The sequence below is a fragment of the Tenrec ecaudatus genome, chromosome 4 (assembly GCF_050624435.1).
Source record: "Tenrec ecaudatus isolate mTenEca1 chromosome 4, mTenEca1.hap1, whole genome shotgun sequence".
Taxonomy (NCBI): Eukaryota; Metazoa; Chordata; class Mammalia; order Afrosoricida; family Tenrecidae; genus Tenrec; species Tenrec ecaudatus.
In genome coordinates this window covers 99,747,375-99,768,264 of record NC_134533.1, presented here as the reverse complement: position 1 = coordinate 99,768,264, position 20,890 = coordinate 99,747,375, and the positions used below count along the sequence as shown (strand labels likewise).

Genomic DNA, 20,890 nt, shown 5'->3' with positions numbered 1-20,890 from the left:
CTATTCCCCAATGTGGCACAAATAATTAAGTTCAAGACTCCAAAAGTTGGCAGTCCAAACCCACCCAGAGGCATCTGGGAATACAGGCTTGCCTTTCTGCTTCCAAAAGGTCACGATTTTTAAAATCCTATAGAACAAAGTAATACATGGATTCCCATGACTTAGTTAGTAACTGGTTTTTGAACCAAAGATTCAATTTCTTCTAAATATAGTTTATAGGCACAAAGGTACAGCATTCATTTCTTTCCATCTTATTATTTTACAGTTTATTAAAACATTTTCTTAAAACATAACATTAAAAAATTTTGCCAAATATTAATTTTTTTTACCAAATAAGCTTATTTCTCCTCAATAACACACAAGCCTTCACTGTGTAATAAATTGCAGACTTTTTTTCCAGAGTTAAAAAAAAAACCAGTCTTCTCCTTTACCAAGACAGGAAACATTTCCTGGAAATTAATCACTGTTTTTGACTTGCAAAATCTGGAAGGTGGAGAGAAATTAGTAAAAGAGGCTGTATCATCATACTTTGGGTTAAGAATTTTTGGAAATGATCGTATTGCCGTTTGAATGAAAGACATCATGAGTCAGGCGGGTGATATAAATAAATATTGCCGCCCTATAAAAGTTGGGCTGCAGAGGGTGGACCTACGAAGAGGTAGTCAGAAAGCAAGTAGGACGCTGTCTTCAAGAAGAGCTAAGTGAAGTTGGTGGAAATGAAGAGTCTTCCAATCCTGCTTCTGTACGTGGCTGCTTGTTCAGCTTTCCCTCTGGAAGGAACAGCAAAGGATGAGGACATGGATTTTGTTCAGGTAATTTGGAATGCCGCCATCTCACCGATAGGGACAAGTCAGGAAACTCAGTGAGACTTTCATTCTTCATAGCATGGTTTGAGCTTACTGTATGTATATCATTACGTCAGGGATGAACAGCTATTAAGTATGAAATGTGAACAGTTCTCCATATCGCATCGTTCATGATTCCCTTTCTGTGCAGGAGGCAAAGGGCCAGAAATGTTAGTATTTTGGGTTGAGATCACACAGCATTATGGTAACAAGAGATCAGAGTTTGAGGCACATCAATATTATTATATTCATTATCTGAACATAATTCATTAAAATGTGTCTTGTTTTGAGACTTCTTGATTCAGTATGGTTTGTACTAACTGTTTGAATTGCTCAGAGGGATTAGACAGAGGGATTTGTCCAGCATTTTTCCTTAGCTAGAGCCTTCTGCACCATGCAAAGCGGAACATTGAGGACATTGAATGATTTTACTTAAAACATACAATTATGACAAAGGAGGTTTCTTTGTGTTGTTTTCCTTCTTTAAGCTAACCAGACATTTTTCTCAATTTTCCACTTTACTCTGATGGCTTTGGCAGTAAACTAAGTTGCAGAAGTATTTAGTTACAAAGATTCAACACAGCTAAGAGGGAAGCTATAATCGAAGAATGAAAGAAAAGTGCAATTTATTTCAGGAAGCTAGCAGAGTGCCTCAGATTTATCATAACATGTAAACAACTGTAAGCAATTTGGCACAAAAACCTCCAGAATGACTTAAGTACTAATTGCTCCATTAGCAATACCTAGAAAACTACTACGACCTTGCAAAAGATGGAAGGCAGTTTGTGCGGACACGAGACAGCAGTCCTGTTGTGAAAAAAGTCCAAGAGATGCAGAGGTTCCTGGGGCTGAAGGTGACTGGGAAGCTGGACTCCGACACCATGGAGGCGATTCACAAGCCCAGATGCGGAGTCCCTGACGTCGGCCACTTCACTACCTTTCCCGGCTCACCCAAGTGGAAGAAAACTCACCTTACTTACAGGTAATGGGCCCAAAGAGGTTGTTTACATAAGATGCAAACTTCATTAGTTGCTGCTGCAGAAGGAAATGCTCTCTTCTGTGTTTTCCTTGTACAGGATCGTGGACTATACGCAGGATGTGTCGAGAGATGCCGTTGATGCCGCCGTTGAGAAAGCCCTGAAAGTCTGGGAGGAAGTGTCTCCACTGACCTTCTCCAGGGTGCACGCAGGGGAGGCTGACATCATGATCTCGTTTGCAGTTAGAGGTGAAATAGCCAACCCGTTGTGAAATGTAGTCATTGATCTGGTGTGGTTTTATTGGAAAATGGCCAAAGACATCCTAATTACCTACCCATCTTTCCAGCTTGAAAATAGATCAATATTCTTCCTTTCAGAGCATGGAGATTTTGTCCCTTTTGATGGACCTGGGAACGTTCTGGCTCATGCCTACCCTCCTGGACAAGGGATTTACGGAGATGCTCACTTTGATGATGATGAGCAGTGGACAGAGGACACATCAGGTGGGATATTTAATCACTCACAATGATTTTGGTGTTAATTTGTTTTTATACTTGGAAAAGTGTCACTATCCAAGTATGCCCAAAGAAATGGGATGCTTAGAATTTTCCAATGGGTGGAAGAATGTATCTTCTCTTTTAATCATTTGTTGAAGCTTTTTCAGAAGTCTAACACTTCAGTCTCTGTCTTGGAAAGTCCAATATAAGAAGGTAACTGAGTATTCTTTTATGAAAGTGGATCCTGTGAGATAATCAGGCTATTATTATTAAGGCCAAATTCTCACATCCAATTTCAGATACCCAAGAAACAGTGTATTGAATTAGATCTACATTCTCAAAAAAAAAAAAGTGCTCTCAGTCATGAGTGTATATACTCCTCCCCCATTTGCTTTTTCTTTAGAACAGAAATCAGAATAAAATTTTATATTCTGTGGGGTTTTTTTTAGGTTAGGCTTGTTAAATCAGCATTTCATTACCTCAGAATTAAGAGTTTTTATGGGTCTCTTCCAAAGGATAAAATAACTCACAAATACAATGTCCAAATTGTTTAGGTTTCTTGGGTCAAAATCATGTATCTTGAGGAATGGCTTCCAAACTTTCAAAAGATCTGCTGAAACAAATACTAATTCTAAGAGTTGGTTATAATGAAAATTCAAACAGAATTTCTGTACAGAACAAAAAAGTGACATTAACACTGGATAAAACACTTGGTTTGAGTCCATTAACATCTTGCAAAATCTCAAATGGGGACTTTCCTTGTTCATGAGTTAGAAAAATAACACTTCCACAAGTAAAAGAACACTCACTTGCATTGTCAATCAAAATTACCTGGCTCTCTCCATAGCCACATTATGGGTTTGGTTTGTTTCTCAGAGCGGCAAAAATGATCTGAATGCAGCCTGTGGTCTGAGTGGCCCAAATCTCGTTGCTGACAAATGTTAGACCTCGTTGGGCATCTTGTTTTGAATTGCTTTTCACATCCTATGACCTCTACCTTTATTAATAGTGTTGACTCAATATAAAATAATTATTATGAGGCAGAAAAATTATGTAGATAACATTCCAGTGAAAAGCCAAAGTGTGGCTGTTTAAAGATAGAATTTCAGAATTAAAATGAGCACACTGTGATTCGTTTAACTGAGATGAATTGGCAAATGCTACTACTGAATCAGTGTTCAGCTTTAAAGTTTTTTCATGGATAAATGAAGAGAAATATTTATTGAGATTCTGAACAGTTGTGTTGGTTACAGTCCTGAACAGAAGGAAAGGCATGGGTTCTTGAGACTAAGGCTCTGGTGCTGTGGAGGCAGTAGAGTGGGTGGTGCAAGAAGTTAAATGTATTGTATCAGTCATATTGTGTCTCTCTTACAATGCGCATTGTAAATTCTAACCTCTATGCCAGTGATTACAACTCATTTGGAAATAGATTGTCTTTTTATGCTAATGAAGCAAGGTTAGTGCAAGAGTCCATCTCTTCTGAGACATAAACAAGATTAAATAAGCAAGCTAAGGAGTGAAGAAGGGGAAAGAGAACTGCCAAGCCTCATGAAGATCACAGAGCAGCAGAAGCTAAAAAAGACAAGGATCTTCCACCAGAGCCAACAGAGAAAGACAATCTTCCCCTAGTGATCCTATGCTGGCTGAATGAGGACTTCTAGCATCTTAAACTGTGAGAAATAAATGTGGCTGTTCATACCATCGACAGTGGTATTTTAAGTAATAGCACCACTGGATACCTAAGACATCGAACCAGATACTTTGTTGCAAAGATGGAGTTAAAGTATGAACTGAAAAAAATACTTGGCTTTCCCCGGATAGTGCAAATCGTTTATACCTTTGGCTGTTAACTGAATGACTAAGTCCACTCTGAGGCTCTTTGAAAGGCAAACCTGGTGGTCTGTTTCCAAACACGCCCCCCCAAACAAACAAACAAACAAACAAACCAAAAAATGAGCCATTGAAAACCCTGTAGAGAGAATTTGACTGTCACATGTGACACTATTAGGCCGAGATGCCTGGAGAATCACTCTTCCCCTTCCTCTCACAGTACGTGCTCAATGAGCTAACCAACAAAGCAAGAGTGAATGGCTCAAACAAAGAGTATGTAGAGCTGACTTAGGAAAAGTAGATGTATTTAAGGGATAAATAATTGTTATTTTTCATTTCTCAAATAGGAACCAACTTATTCCTTGTTGCTGCTCATGAACTTGGCCATTCATTGGGTCTCTTTCACTCGAACAACACTGAAGCTTTGATGTTCCCGGTCTACAACGCACTCACAGACCTGGCCCGATTTCGTCTTTCTCAAGATGATGTGAATGGCATTCAGTTCCTCTATGGTACGTGACTCGGGAAAATGAGGTATTGTAGCTCTTCAGAAAGCTGTACACCAATGGTCTTGAGGATACTTTGTAGCTCTTCAGAAAGCTGTACACCAATGGTCTTGAGGATACGTGAGATGGCTCTATAAGGTTCCAGCCTAAAGCATGCTGAGAATGCTTGGAAAGCATTTGATGGGGATATCATATTTTTCCTAATGTTTGCATCCCTGAATCTGTTGCTACAGGAGCTCCTCCTGTCTCCCATGATGACTCTGGGATGCCCATGAAGCCCACCCCTCCAAAACCTGAAAAGCCAGTCATGTGTGATCCTGCCCTGTCCTTTGACGCTGTGAGCACTCTGCGGGGAGAAATTCTGTTCTTTAAAGATAGGTGAGACTGAAACCCTGTATTTCCCATCTGTTCTTTAAGTACTCAACCTTGGAAACCCTGTGAGGCAGCTCGACTCTGTCCTATTGGTTTTCATGAGTGGGGATGGGCTCAATAGCATTGGGTTTGTCTGTTTGGTTGTTGCTTTTGTGTGTGGGGTGGGAGCGGGAGCGGGGGTGGGGTGAGTTGGTTACTCTTTTGATCTGTGATGCATAGAGACAAAAATAGAAACCCTTAAATTATATTTAAACATTTTAAAACAAAAACATTTCCTGTGAACTTTGAAATAATTTGGATCTGATTGTGTATTGTCTACATTTTCCTAAATGATCAAGTTCAATTTCTGGAAATTCAGAGTATATGATTTGATACTTGTCCTTGAATTTTTCCAAAAGTAATTTGGGAAAATACAAATCAAGACCTCACTGCCATTGACTTGATTCTGACTCAGAGTGATCCCTATAAGATAGGGTAGCATTTCCCTTTATGGGAATAGAAATGTTCATCTTTCTTCTGAGCATAAACATGCACATGATAAGTCACATCATTGATTCCCAGTTCCCCAGTTCTCCCCAGATACATTCATACAGAAGAACTATTGTATCTCTATCCATAGTTGTTCTGCATATATTTAGGAATATGTTTAAATAGCACACACACACATACATATCAGCCCATCCTTCTAAAAATGTAAACAATATGTGCATCACAAGTATTTAAAATCTGTACTTGGCAATTGAATCTGTATTGTAAGGCTAGCTTTCCTAATATAAAGATTAGTCTGGAACCCTATGCCAAGCAGCCCATTGCAAGCTTTTGAAGAAAGAGAAAGACATTTGCCAAGTGTCAATGTACATGATTTCTCAGACTGTTATGGAGTCTAGAAGATGAAAAAATAGTGGAAAATATGCAAGGCAAGAGAGCGAAGAACATATATTAAAATTGAATGCTGTTTTCTATTTACATTTCTTTTAATATTTATTTCAGATATTTTTGGCGCAAATCCCTCAGAACACTTGAACCTGAATTTCATTTGATCTCTTCATTTTGGCCAGCTCTTCCTTCAGATGTGGATGCTGCATTTGAAGTTACCAAGAAGGATATGGTTTTCATTTTTAAAGGTAATTATTATATAATTTTTTCTTTAATGTGGGAAATTAACTCTTTCATAAGAAAATTGAATAAGACTTTAATTTCTCTACAATATCAAATTCTGACCACTGTGTTAACCTAAGGTAATGAAGAAAGAGCTAAAACTAGAATTATGCCCACTTCTCACTTATTGACATGATTATCCTAAAGAACCAATCATTATGCAAAAATTGGTATGTTAACATGAAGAATGGTTTCATCACACAGAAAAAATGGAGGATGATTACATCATTACATAATTTCCAGATTATATCATTACATAATTGCTAATTTTAATCATTAAACATTTACCACGTTACATCATTCCATAGCTGCTCAACTCTTGAGAATTATAGCTTAGTTAAGTTGAAATAACAAGCTGACATCAATCACTGGTAGTATTACTCTTGTCTTACACCTTGGTGCTCATTACTATCAGATATAAATGGTTAATGCGCAAAATAGTTGGATAGCCCGTATTTTCACAACTGTTGTCAGTGGACAAAGGCACACGAGGTAGTTGGTAAGTATGCCTCAATAGGTGTAATCACATTTTAGAGATGATAAAAACAAACACAGAAAGATAAATTGTCCAGAGTTATACATTTCTTCATTTTAACTTTGTTCATTTAATCGAGCAGTGATTCAAGTGAAAACTTTTGTTAAATGCATACAACGAGCTGGTGGCTAGATTTAGAATGCTGACGCTCTACTGCAAACATATCAAATGACCTAAAATAAAACAATACAAAATGGGTTACTCCACATTTAATGTAAGTCTGAATTATTATTGTTTTTGTTTGTTTTGAACTATCATTTTTAATAAGTGTTTCATTTTGTTGTTTTCAAAAATATTCAAACACAACATACATCAATTCAACAATTTCTACATGTACTGTTCATTGGCATTGATTACATTCTTCAAGTTGTGCAATCACGCTCACCGCTCTTTCCTGACTTCGTCAGAATGAACTCCATGTGTTTGAATTTATTAACATGAACTCCCTATTCCCTGAGGTCCTTGCATGACCTTCGGAGTTGCTGCGGTTTCGTCCGCAGGAGACAGACCTCCAAAAGAGGACAATATTCAAGATAAACTTAGCTAAACGATTGTTTGGCTTAAAGGCGGTATCAGAGGATATTTTGGGTTTACTGTTTAAAGATTTTTTTAGGGTTGATTTTTAAAATTTTTAACAGGCACTCAATTCTGGGCCATCAGAGGAAATGAGGTTCAAGCAGGTTATCCCAGAAGTATCCATACTCTGGGCTTTCCTCCCACCATAAGGAAAATTGATGCAGCCATTTCTGATAAGGAGAAGATGAAAACGTACTTCTTTGGAGAGGACAAATACTGGAGGTAAGATGCAAGCAGGATGCGTTTTTGGACTCTCAGTAGGGAAAATAGTCTCATTCTCTACAAGGAATTCTCTCTTGGCTTGACCTGTCTCTTGACAGGGAAGAATGGTAGACAACCATGGGGGAAGAAGTTAATCTTACAACCTAGCAACACCTCCGCCCGATTTTCAGCAGATGAGCTCCTTGTTTGAGGCCCAGCTGCAATAAGCTGAGCTGCCTCTCAGTGTTACAGCCCTGTGTCTGAAACGTCTCTCCTCTCCTCCACGAACCCAATGTTTCAGCCATTCCTCAAGTCTCCCTACCCACCTCCAAGAAGCCTTCCCTGTTGGGCACCACCGCAGGAGGTGATTCTTTGTATGGACCTTCAAGCCCTAGGGAATCCAGGCCTCAAAGTCGATAGCATTCTTTCCCCATTGAGTTATAGCCTGCAGGTGTCCTCCTTGTGCATGTGTCTTATCTTTCCAAATCGACAATGTGATTCCCAAGGAAAACGCAAACATTTTATTTTTATCTTCTTGAGAACATGCACAGCAAAACATTCGATTCAGTAGTTTTGACGCATGTCACTGAGGGACTTTGATTACACTCTTTGAGTCACCTAACTATTCTCATCCTCCTTTTCTGAGTTGTCCCTCCTCAACAACACACATTCTCTGTCCCTTAAAACAAAACCAAACAAACAAATTCGTAGTGACCTTTTCGGGTAGGGTACAACTGCCCCTATGGGTTTCCAAGACAGTAAAGCAGAAAGCCCCATCTTTCTCCTGAGGACCAACTGGTAGCTTCATACTGCCAACCTGCAGATGGCAGCCCCACCTGTAACCATTACACCGCAGGGCTCCCTCCACCCCTATGTTCCCATCTAATCTTTCCAGGTGCTATCAAAGGGATCCCACAAAGACAGTTCTTGAAAGAGCATGACTCTCAAGGAGAATCTTTTTTACTAGATAAACTCAACTATCGATTGAATTGAAGGAGCTTTTAGGGAGTCTTTTTGCTTTATGGTACAAAGATTATTTCAAGAAAACAGTTTCAGGGGTGCATCCAGGTTCCCGAGCTCCAGAAAATCTGAGTTTGTGAGAATTAGAGTTTTGCTCTTGGGTGGACTCCTTGATCAAAAGGTTTGATACTGCCTGCCAGGCACCATCGTGATCTCACGGCAAAGGGAACAGCAAGTTCGGAGGTAATTAGCCAGGCATCCCATATCCACTTCCTGTTCCGGACTCTGTTTCTTCTGCTCTTGGGCCAAGTGAATGGAGACCATTTGTGGTTCCACTCGTGGTCACTTGCAAACTTTTAAGGCCCAGCCTCTACACAGTGAAGTAGAACAGAAACACTAAACATGCTATTGGACAAATAACTGGGAGGTGAACTTGGTATTTTGGATGAATGATTCAATATTTTCAATGTGTATTTCTCATACCCTCATGACTTTGTGACAGATAGAAACTTAAGCTTCTTTCTGTAGTGACTTAAAAAGTAAGATAAGTACTATCTACTACAAGAGGATGGTGACCTGGATCCTGGTGGAAATACAATTTTAAGAGCTAAATATGCAATCTAATTGAAGCCATAGAGTTTTGTAGTCTTGCACAGGTTTGATGTTTGTTGTACAGTATGTAAATTTTACTAGAATTCTATATCAACCCTGAGATACTTTCCAGGTTTGGGTAACAGAGCTTCTGTGTATAGCTGATTGGTGTATCCTTCCCTGAATGCAGATTTGATGAACGGACACACTCCATGGACCCAGGCTTTCCCAGGCAAATGGTAGATGACTTTCCAGGTGTTGATCCAAAGGTTGATGCTGTTTTTGAAGCATTTGGTAAGCACACACTTATGATTTTTGGTCTTGGAGAACTTGAAATAGTCTAAGGAAAAAGTTCCCTCCTCCCCATCCCCACCCCCAAAATTGCCATGGACCTACTTTTGTGCCAGTTTTATTGCTACTTCAAGGAGCTGTAGTGGCACAAAAGGTTAAGCTAACCATTGGCCTGCGAACCAGAAGTTTGGTGGTTCACACCGGAGGCTAATTGCTCTATTAAAGATTTATAGCCTCCAACAGCCTATGGAGCAGATCCATTCTGTCTCATCGGGTCGCTGTGGGTTCAAATTGATTCTTCGGCAATGGGCTTTTATATGGCTTCTTTATATCATGTTTTACTTTAAAGGTAATTAAAAAAATGTTCAGGTATCAAGCACAAATCTCTCCTTGAAAAAAAAATGCATTCAGTGTTGTTTCTGTACATCATAGACCTATTATCTTTTAAATAACCATGTATGATTCCATCCAGTGTGGGTTCAGTTTCATAATGGCTGACTCTCTCTCTCTCTCTTCTGTACTACCTTATCACCATGGCTAGTTCCCAAGGAGACTCCCCCTGGCTTCCCTGAGTCATCAGCCATTGCTTAGATTGAGCCATTTTATGTATTCACCTTTCATGGACCTGAAGTTTCAACACACACACACACACACACACACACACACACACATATTTAATTAAAGATGGGTGAGTAGTAACCCAAGCACCATCATGTCTGAGGAGTCTGGTGTTCTCAACTGTATTGTCAGAATGGTTCTGCTTCTCTGAGACCAGAAATACCCTCAGGCTAGGAAAGGTGGGGGACAGGTGCCAGGGAAAAAAGAACATAGAGAGGTCATAGTTTTGAAATAGGGTGATACTTTTGTCTGATTGAAAGCAGAAAGCCTTGTTTTGCTCTCAGAACTGGCCTAGAGTGCTGTCTCCCATCTTTTCCTTGCTGCGTGAATTTGGGCCAGCATCTGAAGATAAATCTACCTAATCCCCAGCATGCTCACCTTTAAAATGAAGCTAGATATATATTGCTGAGAGCATTGTTCCAGATATAAATGAGAAAAATCACTTATATTGCTTGGCATACTTCCTGATACAGAGTAAAAGTATAAAATATTCCATTTTTAAATGGTTACTTCTCTGAGTTTTGCATGTTGACAAAATTTGTTTATTTGATAAAAGTCAAATAAATCCCACTCTTTCCCGTTTCTGTATTTGCAGGGTTTTTCTATTTTTTCAATGGATCTTCACAGTTTGAGTTTGACCCCAATGCACAGAAAGTTACACGTGTTCTGAAGAGTAACAGCTGGTTCAATTGTTAGCGGGGATGCTTAGAAGGCGCCACGCGGATATTCCAAATGAAGTTGATGGTTCTTTCTCTAAGCCTTTGCAAACAAAATGGCCTGTTTTCCTATCCACGTGCAATAGCTGCAGACGCTGCAGCCACCGCTCCAGTCTTTCAGGGCATTCAAACGAGCTGCTTCACTGGCACTTCGATCACGTGGGGTCAGCTTCCAGAGGAGAAAGGGAAGCACTCGTGTACAAGAGACAGGGGATTGTGTTTATATAGAGCAATTGCTTATTATTATTTAATAAAGATGACTTGCCACTTATTCTACTGTATTGTTCTGTGTAAGTATGTGTGTGTGTGTGTGTGTGTGTGTGTGTATGACTATGTCAAGAACAAGTCGTTCTCCCAACCTCGGGACCGTTGTGAAAGGAGTAACAGACACCTGGAGATACTCTAGCAGTGGGGGGACAGGATTAGGACCTCCCGTGCTGGGGCATCGCTCTAGGCTCAACCAGGGGCTGCAGAGAATCCATCGCTCTGTCTCCCTTGCACAGTACAAACAGAACAGGCATTTCTACCACTTCAACATGGTATGTGGCCCTTACAGACCTAAGGAGAGAGATTTAAGGTAATTACCAACTTGTAGAGTAGGTTTGGTAGAAATGGCGAAGCAGAATCCTACTGTCATTGCAAGTTGCCCAGTGTGTGTACACATAGGGAAATAAAACCTTTTCCTTATATGGTCCCTCTCCTGCCCAGCAAAAAAGCTTCCTCACAGGTGTCTGCTAGTCCGAGTGAAGGAAACACACCAACCTGTGTGATCCAAAGATGACAAAGAACAAAATCCAAATAGGAGTCAGGAAAAAGTGTCAGAGCTTAATTTGGCAGCACCCAATTTGTAGAAGGCTATGGAGGGCAAACGGGAGCCCCAAATCCATGTGCAGAGTCCCTGTGCCTCTGGCCATAGTCTAGGGATGTAAATAACAGCCTTACCGTCAGACAGAAATTATTGTGCGCTTGACTGTGGAGGATGGAACTGAGGTATAATAGGGTATCTGATGGATTTGATCTACATGTAACTCTCTCCCTAGTGGATGGGCAACAGAAAAGTGGGTGAAGGGAGACATTGGGCAGTGTAAGATGTGATAAAATAATAATAATTTATAAATTATCAAGGGCTCATGAGGGAAGGGGTAACAGGGAGGGAGGGGAAAATGAGGAGTTGATACAAAGGGCTCAAGTGGAAAGAAAATATTTTGAGAATGATGAGGGCAACAAATGTACAGATGTGCTTGATACAATGGATTATGATAAGAGTTGTATGAGATCCCAATAAAATGATTTAAATAAGTAAAAAAAAACCCACCCTCTCAATTGTTTCTCAACAGAGGTTTTCTCTCTGGTTTATTTTATTGTAATATTCCTGGTGGCCTTTATCTTCTTTGTTTTTGGTCTTTGGTATGTTTCCCAGTATATGAAGCACAGAAGAGGTGGATATATAGATACATTAATTGATGTAAGAGCTTGTCAGGGATGTGGCGAGGGTGGGGGCTAAGGGTGGTGGTGGGGTGGGATGTTGAGGGGAACTGGGGAGCGATGATGAATATGGGGGGGAGACCACTGGAACTGGTTGTGGTTATAGACACATAACACATAAGTGATGATAGACAACTCTTTTAAAATACAACTGAATTATGGAAGTGTATGTTAGTTATGTGAATGTAACCTTAATAAAACCATTGGGGAAAAAAGTCTCCTCACCTGCATCTTATTCACACACAAATACTAATTCAAAGACAAGTTGGTCACCCAAAAGTTATGTGCTTAACACAATACCTGGTGCACAGTAGGAACACGTTCACATCTAGTTTACTCATTCACATGACAGTGATGTGTTAAGTATATTTTCCGTGCTAGGCACTGTACTAGATTCTATACATAGGATTCTGTCAAAAATGGATGCAGGGTCTCATTGAGTTTAGCCCTTACTACAATATATACAGCAAGAAATAAGATGATGTGAATGTATGACAAACATGAATATGTAATTGCAATACCATTACAAAGAAAAATTAACTAATTTGATAGAAAAATTAACTAACTCGAGAGAATAATGAAAGAGTTTACCTTGAATGAAGCAACTCTGGTGGAGCAGTGGTTGAGTGCTCAGCTGCTAACTGCAAGGTGAGGAATTCAAAGCACCCCGCCTTTCTGTGGGAAAACGCCCTGGCAATCTTTTTAGAATCTCGTCTTAAGGTCCTAGTGAAGAAAAGCCTTTGGGGCGGTTCTATTCCGCTCCATGGGGTATTGGTGAACTGAAATCAACTCAAAGGCACCCAAGGTTTCAGACGAGCTCTTGAAGGGAAGGCTGAGGCCTGTTAAAGTGACTTGACCAGGTGAAGAGAGAGGCAAAAATCATCCCTGAAAGAGACATTATCCCAGGTGGAGGTCCAGACACTTTGACAGGGGTCTGACCCTACCCAGGGATGCATGTATAAGCCACCTAACAAGGTGGGAAACAAACAAAGAAACAAAACGAGGGTGATGGGGGTACTGGGCACTAATACACCCACAGGGAGTATATTGGTGACTGGTGGGTCTGTCTAGACCACACGGGTGCAAACTATGAGGGAGGGAGGGAGGGAGGGAGGGAAGGAGGGAAGGAGGGAAGGAGAGAGAGAGAGAGAGAGAGAGAGAGAGAGAGAGAGATCATCATGATCCACCAAGTCTTAGGGATGACATCCCTGCTGTGAGCAGCCAATGCACAGATAGGACCATAGATCCATAGCTCCACCACGAGACACGTTCCCTCACTGTCCTGTAGCGCTACGGGGACAGCACTGGAGGTACTGTGCAGAAAGTGTGCCCAGTCTGCCCCATGCACAACGGGGTGTAACTCGACAGTTGTGCAAGGGGAGCAAGGTAACCAAGTCCCTGAGGAATCCTGAAAATAGACTTCTGACTTGGGGGACAGGGCTTGGCACCTCCTCAGACCCTCTTAGAAAATACCCATAAGGGTCAGTAGCCACGTGACTATCTATCTATCTATCTATCTATCTATCTATCTATCTATCTATCTATCTATCACCCCCCATGTCTATATAAGATAGGCAGGACAAATAATCCTGAGGAGAAAACAACAGGACCGCTGGTCCCAGAAGTACCTGGGAGAGAAAGAGTAGAGAGGAAAAGTGGGGAGCCAACAAACGCAGGGATTAGGGAACAACAAGATCTAAAATTGATGGTAAGGAGGGCTTATAATTCCTGGTGGGATTTGATCAAGTACAATGCATCCAAGAGAAATTACTGAGAGATGAATGGAGGGTGAGCATGATAGTGGGACAGGAGGAAAGTGAAAGGAAATAGAGGAAAGATATAGGAAGCAAAAGCTATTTATAGAGGCATAACTAATAGCCATGTATATATGTAAATATATTAATTTATAATGAAAGGGATAGAGGTCAATGTACATATATTTATATGTTAAGTATAAAGATAGCAGGCAGATTTTGGGCCTCTACTCAAGACCTCCCTAAACACAAGAACTCTTTGTTCTAATAACCTGGCGCTCTTTGATACTCACCTTCCTGACACGATTGCTGAAGACAAAATGGGTGCATAAGCAAATGTGGTGATGAAAGTGGATGGTACCTGGCTATCAAAAGATAGTGTCTGGGGTCTTAAAGGCTTGAAGTTAAACAAGCAGCCATCTAGTAGGGAAGAAAATAAGCTCACATGGAAGAAGCACACCTGTGTGATCATGAGGTGCTGATGGGATCCGGTATCAGGTATCAAAAGATCCAAAACAAACAATTATATCAATGCAAATGAGGGGGGTTGGAGTGGAGACCCAAAGCCCATCTGTAGACAATTGGACATCCCCCCACAGAAGGGTTATGAAAAAGGGACAATTCAACCAGGGCGCAGTATAGCACCAACGAAACACACATCATTCCTCCAGTTCCTGAATGCTTCCCCACTGTCTCTCCCCCTACCTGCCCAATCCTCACCATGACCTAGTTCTGCCTTACAAACACATGGAATGAAGGACAGATAAAATCCTCAGGAATAGTACTGGAAGTAGAGATAGCTTGATGGGAGGGGGATGGTGGGAGGGAGAGGGGAGAAAGGGGGAACCTATCAGAAGGTTGGATGTATAGCCCCCTGAAGGGGACAAATAACAGAAATGTGGGTGAAGGGAGACAATGGACAGTGTAAGACATGAAAAAACAATAATAATTTATAATTGATCAAGGGTTCACGAGGGTGGGAGTGTGGGGGAGGGAGTGGAAAAAAGAGAACTGATACCAAGGGTTCAAAGTAGAAAGAAGATATTTTGGAAATGTTGATGGCAATGTATGTACAAGTGTGCTTAATACAACTGAATCCTGGATTGTTATAAGAGTTGCAGGAACACCCCAATAAAATGATTTTAAAATAATTTTAAAAATATTTTAAAAGAGACAATAATTATTGCAAAGATTTTGAGGTGGGAAAAACTGGGGCGTACTAGAGCAATGGAAAGAAGACCTATAGAATGGGTGTAGTGAATTGGGTTTTAGTTGGGAAATAGAATGGGAAAGAGGAGACATGAGATGCTGTTAAACAGAAAGGCAAAGTTTGTGCTCTAGACCATGATCAGCAACTTTTTCTGCAAAAGTCACATTTTATGAGTCATTACACTGTCATTTATCATAAAAGCAACCATAGATAAGAGGAAGACACATGAACATGGGTATGTTCAAATAAACATTATCTATGGACACTGCAATTTGAATTTCAAGCGTAATGAAATATTTCTCCCCCAAACGATCCTTCGTTCTGGGGTTGTACAAAAACAGGCACCACCAGATTTGGCCTAATACCACTAGTTAGCTGACCTTGGCTGTAAATTATCTTAAACTCTTTCAAGTGCATTGAAGAGCCATTAATAAGAATTGAAGCAATCATTACCACTTGCCATCTAGTTGGGGCAATTGAAGCAATGGAGTGGCATGGACAGACACCGATTTTACTTGAGTAAGTAGGTCAAGGAGAAGATTTTGATGGGAAATGTGAAGATCAGCTAAGAATTTAAGATAGTTTGGATTAAAGTGGTGACACTAGAGACTCAAATACAAAAATGGGGCACGTGTAAAACATGTGTGTTATATGAGTATATATAGAGAGATGGATCTTCATTTCTATAAAATTCATGATCTCTATTCTTTTAACATTTATCTATGTGGAGATCGACGCTGTAGGAATCATTGAAGGCATAGATGGGAGTTTGACGGACAGGAAGTAAAACAGATTGCTTGCTCGAGCTCATGAGTTGGTGCCGACTCCAATCGTGAGATGGGAAAGACTAAGCATTTTCAGTTGTTGGGCATTTTCCACTTGATGCAGCATCTGTTCAAATCCATGTTCTGTTTTGCTCCACTGTTTGCTCTTTGGTCTGTCTTGTCTTATAAGAGCGTTTTAAGAAAGTCCACTGATGTTTCTGGTGCAAATAGTCATAGTGAATCAATAATTGAGAAGATACCAATACAGATTGAGAGAACGAAGAAAATGGGTAAAATGATGATCTGAGATACACTTGTTGGCATGGAGAGTCTCCACTGGGTCTTTTTCTTGTTAACGCTTCAGCTCCGCTGTAGAAGGGTCTACTGTCCTGTACTCTGCACGGAGCCACAAGGGACACATCCAGAATGCCAGAGGTCCAAGCAAAGCATCACAATAAAGTGATTTGGGGCTCGCAGGTTATTTGCCACGATTGAATGGTAATGGAAGTTCTACATCCACAGACAGAAGTTCTAGACATTTGGATGCAGCCAACAACTTGCACCAGTGTCCTGGTCTCCGGCATTCCACAGTCCTGCTGCTGTGGCCTCCGTGGGTGGATAGACTCGTGTTGGCTAGGCCCCTGTTTCGTCTTTCTTCCCTTGCACTTCAGTCTGCACGTTTGCTTCTTCCTCCACTTGGCTCTCATGTTGGATGTTTTCAATAAGCCGGTTCTAGGCTAAGATCCATTGATTCTTAAAATGGAAACTGACCCCTATCTCTATCTATGAATAATGGTTTTGTTAATTTATTTGAATGATTTCGATTTCTTCCCACCCTTTTGCTCACTGGCTCATTCTTTATTTCGGGCAACCTAATACTTTGAGAATCATTTGATGTATACACAAGCATTTATTTTGAAAGTGAAAATGAGCAAATGCAAATTCCTACAATTCTGTTCTTTTTTTTCCACTTCATATGTCTTGAAAATCATTCTACATTAATGTATGCAGAACTGTTAAGTCTTTTCTTCAGCGGAGACCTGTGGACGCATTATGGTCTATTTATTTGGTCTCCTATTTATGGTGCAATGATTCATGTAGAAATTAGATACCTAAGTTAAAGAAAATTTTTAAATAAACAATATTAAGAACAAATTATGCAAAATTATTTTTACGCATGTCTCCACGGCAGTGCATTGTTTTCTACTGCACTCATGCAGCAGCAAATACCCTTAAACATATTTGCATGTCTGAAGAAAACGGATCCTTCGAAGAGGAAGCAGAAACGGAGGAGCAGGAAAACAACCCACTCGGTTCCCCAGCGCAAGGGCCACATTACAACAATAATCTGGGTGGAGGGAAGGAGGTGTGAAGTCTGGTTGAAGTGGGCTAAGAGTTGTTAAGACACTTTTTATGACAAAAAGCAGTAAGGTGAACTATTTAAAATGAGAAAGAATGTATCGACTCATTATGTAAAAGCACAACAGCAAGGTGAGTTTCAGTGTGATTGCGGTTTTGGTCTTTTGCTCGCGTGCTCACTTGGTTATCTATGCCAGTTTTCCCTCAGGCTGGTTTACCTTAGTCATTTGGAGCATCATTACCTACGATCAACCATCAAATGACCACTGTAAGCCTCCCGTGTCTGGACTATCTCCAGCCTTGTGGTCATCCAGGTCATCCTAGGTTAGACGCTGTGTCAGGAAAAGTCAGTTGCTCCTATATAGTGGGTGGAAAAGGAAAGATTCCGAGGCAGCTATCTCTGTGCATACCCCACAGAGGGAGCTGGTGTCGCCAGTTAACTCTTTGGAGAAAAAGGAAGCAAAAATATTTTCTTTGTGGTGTTAGGCTTAAGTCAAAGCTCAGATGAAAAGTCTCTTGGGAAGAAGGAACTAATAGACTATTTTTTTTCTTTTTCTGGATTAGGGGCAGGCTGGTACAAATGCTCTGTCCTTGGCTACTAACCTGAAAGTTAGCAGTTTAATCTACCCAGCAGCACTGCAGAAGAAAGGTCTGGTGGTTTGCTTCCATGAAGAGTACAACCAAGAAAATCCCATTGAGAAGTCCTGTTCTGAAACGTCGTGTTGCCATGAGTCTCTATCAACTTTCTGACAATATTTTTAGGGTTTTTTTTATTTGAGGGGGCTTGGTGCATCATATTTATTTAGCCCTCATATTAAATACTGAGTTGGTGGTTTGACTTAATCCTGAAGCTATAATAATAAGTGCACAATGAAGAAATATCTTTGTAATGATCAAATATTAAGTAGAATAGTCATAACTTCTGGTTTCAGAGATGTTCTCATTTGGTTTATGGCAGAGGTTCCCCAGCTTATTTGAAAGCCTGCCATTCACATTTCTGAAAAAACAAAAACAAAAACACCAAAGGAACTCAGCGACTCTTTGGCTATTTAAACCTTTTTGTCCAGTAGCCCACAATCCAGGATAAAGTGTAGGTAACTGTATTTGCAGCCCCATGGATCATTCTAGAAGCCCCCTACCCACAAGCATCCCCCAGCAGACAATATCACCCACTTTGGGAACCACCCATTTATGGCCATCAACTGTTAGCTTACTAACTTTGTTTTTAAATATGTAGGTTTGGTTTGAGTCCACTGTGAATGAAAGGTTCTGCTGTATCAGCATATGTGAAGACAAGGGGGCCCCTCAGTTCTGTAGCTCACAATTCCAATAGTCCAAGGGCTAGAGTTCCGCCTGCACTCCATCCTGGGGTCACTCCATTCCCCTGTGCATGCCCCAGAGATAGTGGTGGTGAGGAAATGCCATACCTGCAACTTGTCCTGTCTGTCATTTTCCCAAAGTAAACTTGTTTTAGAAAGTCTGGTGTATGGTTGTGTGTGTGTGTGTGTGTGTGTGTGTGTTGACAGGTCTTTCAACTATATTTTGTAGACCACAGAGCAAGAATCTGTAGCTCATCCCAAGACCAGACCAGACCAGTCTTAATGGTGATGTGATGGTGATTCCCAGAATGATGTACAGTATTTGGCTCAGTGCTCCTTCCCTGGGGCAAGATTGGTTCTGGAAATTTAGATCACATTTGCCTTCACAGGAAATGATCCAATGACACTAGGCTAGGAGGTATGGGGGTAGAAAGCACAAGCTGGGAAACAGGTTTGGACTTGGTGATAAATTGACAGAATGGTGGATTTGATGTAAACAAGGGAGAAACCAAAAGGAGTAAAAGGAGGTACCGGATCTTATCAGTTAGTAGGCAGTTTTAATTAAAAGCATGGAATTTCCCTGGCATCTTATGTGAGGGGATATGATGGGTAGGGCATGTGGAATTTATTCAAATTTGGCAGAAATCATTTTGGAGAGCAATTTTCACTAAAGCTGCAGAAGTAGTTAGAGATTAACTATAAAACATTTTTAATGTTTTGTTCTGGATTTTCGATACAATCATGTTGAAAACAGTTCTAATGTTTTATGCTCCAATCTAGAATTGCTGATAATAATCGATATGGATAACTTTAGAGGTTGCAGTTTTCTGAGACAGTCACTCTTCCTTTGGGTTGGGAAGTACATTAACCCCTCCTGGAGGGAGGGTAGATAGCTATGTATAGAATGCTAGTAATGTATAGACTAGTAACACCGTTGTTTAAATCATGTTAGGTTGTAGAAGTCATCAAAAATAAAATGGAAATCATAGAGGTCAATATTCTAGGCATTTGTGAATTGTCATGGACTGATATTGACCATCTGAATCAGACAATCATATAATTTGCAGGAATGACATTACATTTATCATCAAAAAGATCATTTCAATATCTGTACAGAAGGACCACACTGTCAATCAGAACAAGGGAATATTGAACAGTTTATAATTAGGAAAGGGTGTGTTGGGGTTGTATCCTTTCACCATATTTATTCCGCCATATACTGAGCAAATAGCCCTAGAAATTGGACTATCTTCAAAAGACTGTGACATTGAAAGAATGGAGGAAGACTGACAAATAGGTAATCCGTGAAATTTGCTTGCTCATTGCAAATACAAATGACACGAACTTCTTTGCTAAAAGAGAAGGGGACTTGAAAAATTCACTGATGAAGATCAAAGAATGTAATCTTGAGTATGAATTATGCCCAAACATAAAGAGAGCAAGAATGGTCCAACTGGACCAGCAAGGAACATCAGAATAAAAGGAGAAGAAACGGAAGTTGTCACGGATGACAGGATTACATGTTACTCGGTGTTAAAATCAACACTTATGGGAGCAGCAGCGACAAATTGCATTGGAAAATTCACTGCAAAGTACCTCTTTGTTTATTTTTCAAATCATTTCACTTGGGGCTTTTACATCATGCCATACATCAATTGTATCAAACATATTTGTATACATGTTACCATCATTTCCAAAACATTTTCTACTTGAGCCCTTGGTATAAATAAACTCCTCTTTTTTCCCCTCCCTCCCCACCCTCCCACTCTGCTGAATCCTCGATCAATTATATATTGTTATTATCATTTCATATCTTACACTGTTCTTTGTCTCTCTCCACCCACATTAGTTATTTGTCCCCTCTGGGGGGGGACAGGGCTATATATCCAACTTTGCGTTTCCCCTCCCCCACCAATCCCCTACCCTCGTGACTTGCTACTCCCACTACCGTCCTGAGGGTGTTATCTGTCCTGAATTCCATGTGTGGAGAGCTCTTATCTGTGCCAATGTGTGTACGCCAGTGTAGCCGGATTTGTAAGGTAGAACTAAGTCGTGGTGGGAGTGGGGCAGGGGGAGGAAGCATTCAGGAACTAGAGGAATGATGAGCATTTTGTCCATGCTCTACTGCACCCTGGTTGAATTACCCTTTCCTTACAGTCGTTACATTGGAAAGTTGACTGCAAAATACCTCTGAAAAGTGTTACAAAGCAATGATATAACAAGATGTGCTCGACCCAGATGTCGTTAGTTTAAAATGTAATACCTTATCATTTGATCTCCTGTTGCCATATTTTACACTTGTTCCAGCTTTTAATACTTTCTGCTT

At 40.5% G+C, this 20,890-nt stretch overlaps 1 protein-coding gene across 1 annotated transcript; it reads left to right on the top strand.

The window, feature by feature from the left end:
• Nucleotides 1-643: 643 nt before the first annotated feature.
• On the top strand, nt 644-10,944 carry LOC142445033 (stromelysin-1-like). Its single transcript, XM_075546524.1, has 10 exons — nt 644-812; nt 1,583-1,827; nt 1,922-2,070; nt 2,200-2,325; nt 4,497-4,661; nt 4,889-5,033; nt 6,018-6,151; nt 7,359-7,518; nt 9,239-9,342; nt 10,553-10,944. The coding sequence occupies exons 1-10, from the start codon at nt 717-719 to the stop codon at nt 10,651-10,653; spliced, it is 1,425 nt and encodes a 474-aa protein (XP_075402639.1). The 5' UTR covers nt 644-716; the 3' UTR covers nt 10,654-10,944.
• The last annotated feature ends 9,946 nt before the right edge of the window (nt 10,945-20,890 follow it).

What these genes read in the sequence shown, in the direction of transcription:
- LOC142445033 (XM_075546524.1), top strand. Translation starts at nt 717, where the DNA reads ATGAAGAGTCTTCCAATCCTGCTTCTGTACGTGGCTGCTTGTTCAGCT. An exon ending in AGGACATGGATTTTGTTCAG is followed by an intron (nt 813 to 1,582) that starts GTAATTTGGAAT and finishes TTGCTCCATTAG; the next exon opens with CAATACCTAGAAAACTACTA. An exon ending in TGGCATTCAGTTCCTCTATG is followed by an intron (nt 4,662 to 4,888) that starts GTACGTGACTCG and finishes CTGTTGCTACAG; the next exon opens with GAGCTCCTCCTGTCTCCCAT.